Source organism: Hyperolius riggenbachi, chromosome 11 (genome assembly GCF_040937935.1).
Source record: "Hyperolius riggenbachi isolate aHypRig1 chromosome 11, aHypRig1.pri, whole genome shotgun sequence".
NCBI classification, from domain to species: domain Eukaryota; kingdom Metazoa; phylum Chordata; class Amphibia; order Anura; family Hyperoliidae; genus Hyperolius; species Hyperolius riggenbachi.
In genome coordinates, this window is record NC_090656.1 from 162,336,543 (window position 1) to 162,341,324 (window position 4,782).

At 41.3% G+C, this 4,782-nt stretch overlaps 1 protein-coding gene across 1 annotated transcript; it reads right to left on the reverse strand.

The window, feature by feature from the left end:
- Positions 1–354: 354 nt before the first annotated feature.
- IRX5 (iroquois homeobox 5) lies at positions 355–3,926 on the reverse strand. Its single transcript, XM_068259623.1, has 3 exons — positions 3,412–3,926; positions 1,670–2,072; positions 355–1,406 (listed from the first exon to the last, which is right to left on the reverse strand). The coding sequence occupies exons 1-3, from the start codon at positions 3,658–3,660 to the stop codon at positions 595–597; spliced, it is 1,464 nt and encodes a 487-aa protein (XP_068115724.1). The 5' UTR covers positions 3,661–3,926; the 3' UTR covers positions 355–594.
- Between the last annotated feature and the right edge of the window lie 856 nt (positions 3,927–4,782).

The following is a 4,782-nucleotide window of genomic DNA, read 5'->3' on the forward strand; positions in this document are numbered from 1 at the left end:
TTGGGGGACTATTAGACTGAGAAGAGAGAGATAGGGATGGATAGGGGAAGAGGGGGGAGAGAGAAAAAGGGGAGAGAGAGGTAGAGAGAGGAGGGGGAGAGGTAGAGAGAGAGGAAAAAGAGGGAGGGAGAGAGACAGAGGAGGGCGGAGAGGGAAGGAGGATGGGGGGGGGGGGGAGAGAGAGAGAGAGAGAGAGAGAGAGAGAGGGAGAGAGAGAGAGAGAGTATGAAAAACGAGAGAGGCGTTTTAAAAATTAAATTAAATTTGTATTCACTATGAAATTCCAAAAATGCATCTTGTATATGTATATTACAAAATAGCATAAATCATTGTACAGTGAATTGAATCCCATAATTTACTTAGAAGATAGTAATGAACCATATAAATACAAAATGCTACAATAAATATACAGAACCTTACAAATTATTAATCCCTGGCAAACGGTTTAAGACAGTCAGAGACCAGCAAGAGTAAACGCTGTACTGAATTTAGTTTTAGAATAACTTGAATTATTCAACTTTAATGGTGTAAAACTGTCAAGACAATTTATTTTTAATAAGTTAATGTCCCAGTACTTTCTCCAAGTATCCAGATTTAAAGGCTTGACATACCTTTCTTAATTTCATAAACGGAGTCTTTGCTAAGGTCTATGTGAGTTTGACTTCTAAACTTACACTCTTTGGCCAAAGCCTCGGCTCTGTTTAAGACAGTCTGGGTTAATCCATTGAAATGTGAATTGCTGTTGGCTGAGGGGGTTGTATTTGGTCCATGGTGGTTGTGTACATGACCAAAAGAGCCATAGTTCGTGTAACCAGCATAAAACTGGGTGCTGTAGAGTAGGGGACGGGACAACACAGCATTGCTAGGGAAAACACAGGTTGCTGAAGGGGATCTGGAGGAGCGAGAGGTACTGTCAAGCAATGCCACTGACTGAGCTGTAGTTAACCCTGGCTCAGTTGTGACTTCACTGCCTTCTTTAGATTTGTCTGAGGATGTCGCAATTTCTGCTAAGGACCACAGTTTAGGCTTAGACGTAGATGCAGGGGGAGAGTGAATAACTGAAGTGACTGTGCCATGCTGTGCTAATGTGCGTATATGACCAAGTTCTAACGGGTGAGAAAGGTGCTGCTGATGAAGTCGTTCAGTTGGCTGGTGTGGCTGATGGTAGTGATGACGATGTTGATGGTGAAGATGGTGATTGTGTACAGTCTGCTCTTCCTGGGCCTGCTGGGCCTGAGCAGGTTGGTATGTTAGCGGAGAAGTTGGAGCAGAGCTCTTTGAGAGGACATCACTATTTTCCTCTGCGTCAATTAACGCCGAATCAGTCCTGTTGGGGTTCAAATCCTTTCTCTGTAGACTTTCATGTTCCACTATCTCAGGCTTGTCCTGCTCCAAGCTTTGTTTATCTGTTCACAAAACAGACAGAAATTTAGTGACTAATGTTTGGAATCAATTCTTCCTTGACAACACACAAAAAGGATTTAAACTACTGTAAAAAATGGATTTCAGGACCCAATGACCCCAGCTGGTATATTATAGGCAGCAATGCTGGCTAGAAACAACAAGTGAAGTAATATACTAGGCATCGTTTTATAGCTGTTATATACATCAGCACACATCTAACTCAGTTAAATAAGTATACAGAGCTACTAATGAAAAGAGAACTAACCTTTGTCTACATCGGTATATTCCTTTTCGTCCAACTTTTGGGACTCCTCTTCCTCATTTTTCTCCAAATCAATATTTTCCTCATCCTCCTCATCCTCACTCCTGTTCCTGGGAGTCCATGTCATCTTATTTTCCTTTTTAAGCCTCCTCCTGGCATTAGCAAACCAGGTGGACACTTGAGTGAGCGTCATTTTGGTAATGATGGCCAACATAATCTTTTCTCCTTTGGTGGGATAGGGGTTTTTCCTGTGTTCATTTAGCCAAGCTTTTAAAGTGGCGGTGGCATCCCTGGTGGCATTTTTCCGGTAAGCTGGATCCCCATAAGGATAAGATCCCAAAGGAGCAGCATAAGGATGATACCCTAAAGAACCAGCCATGCTTGTGTTGTGGTCATATGGAGAGCCCTAAGGAAGTAAAAACAACCATCAGTCTTTCAAAAACAAGATATACTCATCACATATTAAACGTATACAGGATTATGCGATTGAAATATATATATTATATATTCTCGGTTTCTAAAGCTTACTGTTTATTCATCTCTAAGTTAGCCAATAAATGGGGTCATCCTGATTCAAAACGCCTTGCTTAATATTCTCTTAAACGGTATCTGTATGTCTATATGCTTCCTATGACTGCCTTGCCTGACAACAATAACCCAATCACTTCCTGATACTGCAGGGTAGTAAATAGCGATTCTTTTCAGATGCCACCAAAAAGATCAGGAGGAATCTACTAGTAGTACCCTTTAATTTTCCAAAACAACCAAATCCAGCACTGGGTCCCTGACGAGCAGCCACGAAACTACAAATTAAACAGTAGAGAGAGCTTTAATTAAATCGGCAGTCGCATGGGGTTTTATCCTCTAATTAAATAAGAGCTGAGGTAATAAAAGCATTGTGGGCGTTCTTGATTCAATGCAAAGAGTAAATACACAGTTATAACAGTATAGTCTCTTTATTGATATCTCTGTATATGATCCTATCTTCTGTAAGAAAAAAAATAGAACATTTGCAAACAGTTGAGGATATCCCCCACGTCAGCTGCAATTAAGCAATTCAATAAACCCGCGGTTCACTTTCGATAAACGATCGATAAAGACATAAGCAACATGTGTAGACTTGTTAGTGTTCTGTCTCGCTTTGACTGAGGTAGAACAGATTCAACACGGAACACTTTAAAGATCACGTTTCTATTGGGTATTTTCCCTTCTAATGCAGGAATCCTCTGTAATTGAAAACATACTTCATATTTCTGATTGTTCTTTAACGTATTCAGTGCTGGACTATGCTCATCCTATTTCCACAAATGACAGGAGTGGTTAACATCTTGCTCAAATACACTTTTGTAAGTTTCAAATGGCTTATAAGAGGCATTGAGAGATCTATAACTGTACGAGAGTCATGATTAAGAATAGGACATTATAGTAGGTTTTAGGAGGCAACGTTGCGGAATGTTATAAGAGAGACCAACTGTCTTTTCACAAAAGCTAGTCGTAGCAGACGTGTATTTGTTGAATGTATTTTGCCTGCTTAATTGCACATGGGGTGTGACCTTCTACAACCTGCTATGATTCTGTTTACAGCCAGCAGACATGCAGATGACATTTGATCTTCCACCCTATGTTTTAACAATTACAGTACTGTATTATGGCTAAGCTAACTTTTCTGTAATACGTCTGGAAAAAAAACGAGACCCCTTTATCCACCTCCAGCTATCAGACAGATAAATGATTGTAGTCCTTACCACATAAGACGTAAAGGCTGCCGCTGGGTCCCCGCTGTACTGGAGAGAAGAGTTGAAGCCAGCAGAGCCGGCTGCAAATGCAGCTGATCCAGCGTAAGGCGAGAAAGCAGAACCAGAAGAAGACCTTCCCAGCTCATCAGTCCTGGGTCCAGAAATGACGCTAGCACTGTAAGCAGGGCAAGAGTACAAAGCCAAAGAAGCAGATGGTTGGTACAAGTAGCCCTGAGGATAGGACATGGCCAGACACATGCATACACTGTTATCTTTGGAGACACAAACTGCAAGAGAAAAGGGAAAGCGTCCTCTATGGTTTTTGGAGGGAAGCAGGCTAAACTTGACGATCAAGAGATAAGTCGTAATTCGTATTCTTTCTTACTGGAGATGGCTTGCTATTCCTCTCTGTTCTCGTTGCCTTGCTCCCTTGTAAGTTTTTTTTTCCTCTTTCTTTTTTTTGTGTGCTTCCTTTCTGTACGAGAAGGGAGGGGAAAGGCTGGGTGGGAGTGTGAGTTGGTGTAGACTTTAGCTTTGGAAGCAGAAAAAAAGGTCCTGGTAAGATGCTAAGTTGGAAGATGAGGAATCTGACGCCCTATGCTCCTCCTTCTGGGTGTTGTCAGTGGAAAGGGATGGAGGAATGGTGGTAGTGGGACTGTCCAGTTATCTCCCTCTGTCTATTGACTCTTTCTTTTTCAGCGAAGTCTGCCCCTTGTTCGCCATAAAATACAATGCGGGCTGTAGGAAAGAGCAGTCCTAACTTCCAGCACTTATTTTCTACTGCTTAGTTCATTCATCACCAACTACTCTCCCGCGGGGATGCTGAGCAGAAGAAAAAGGCTTTACTGACCAAAGCCGGAGATCGAGCTTTGTACTCAGCTTTATACAATTCACGTAATACCAGCATGGCATGTGTATGCAATTCCACGCTTCCTATGCTCGTAGATGAACCAATCTTTTAGATGGTGCGCAAGAAAATACATTTACAGTATATTTTCCCACACTGGATTCTCTGATGATACCACGAGAAATATGTAGACGTATCTATCGCCAGATCACCTGTTGTTTTGTTTATATTTGCGTGACCACATTTGTGTATAGTAATAATAATAATAATAATAATATATCTGCAACTCCGAGTCCTAAATAACTTTTAAAGTGCTAGATTTTCATGAGTTTATGGGGACACTGTGGAAGGTATTTTACCCTACTACTTAGGAGTAGGACTCATAAAACGTTGGAGTATAAAAACAAGCAGATAAAAATATATGAAGTACACTAAATCACCACAGATCACAGAATAATATGTGTGTGTGTGTGTGTGTGTGTGTGTGTGTGTGTGTGTGTGTGTGTGTGTGTGTGTGTGTGTGTGTGTGTGTG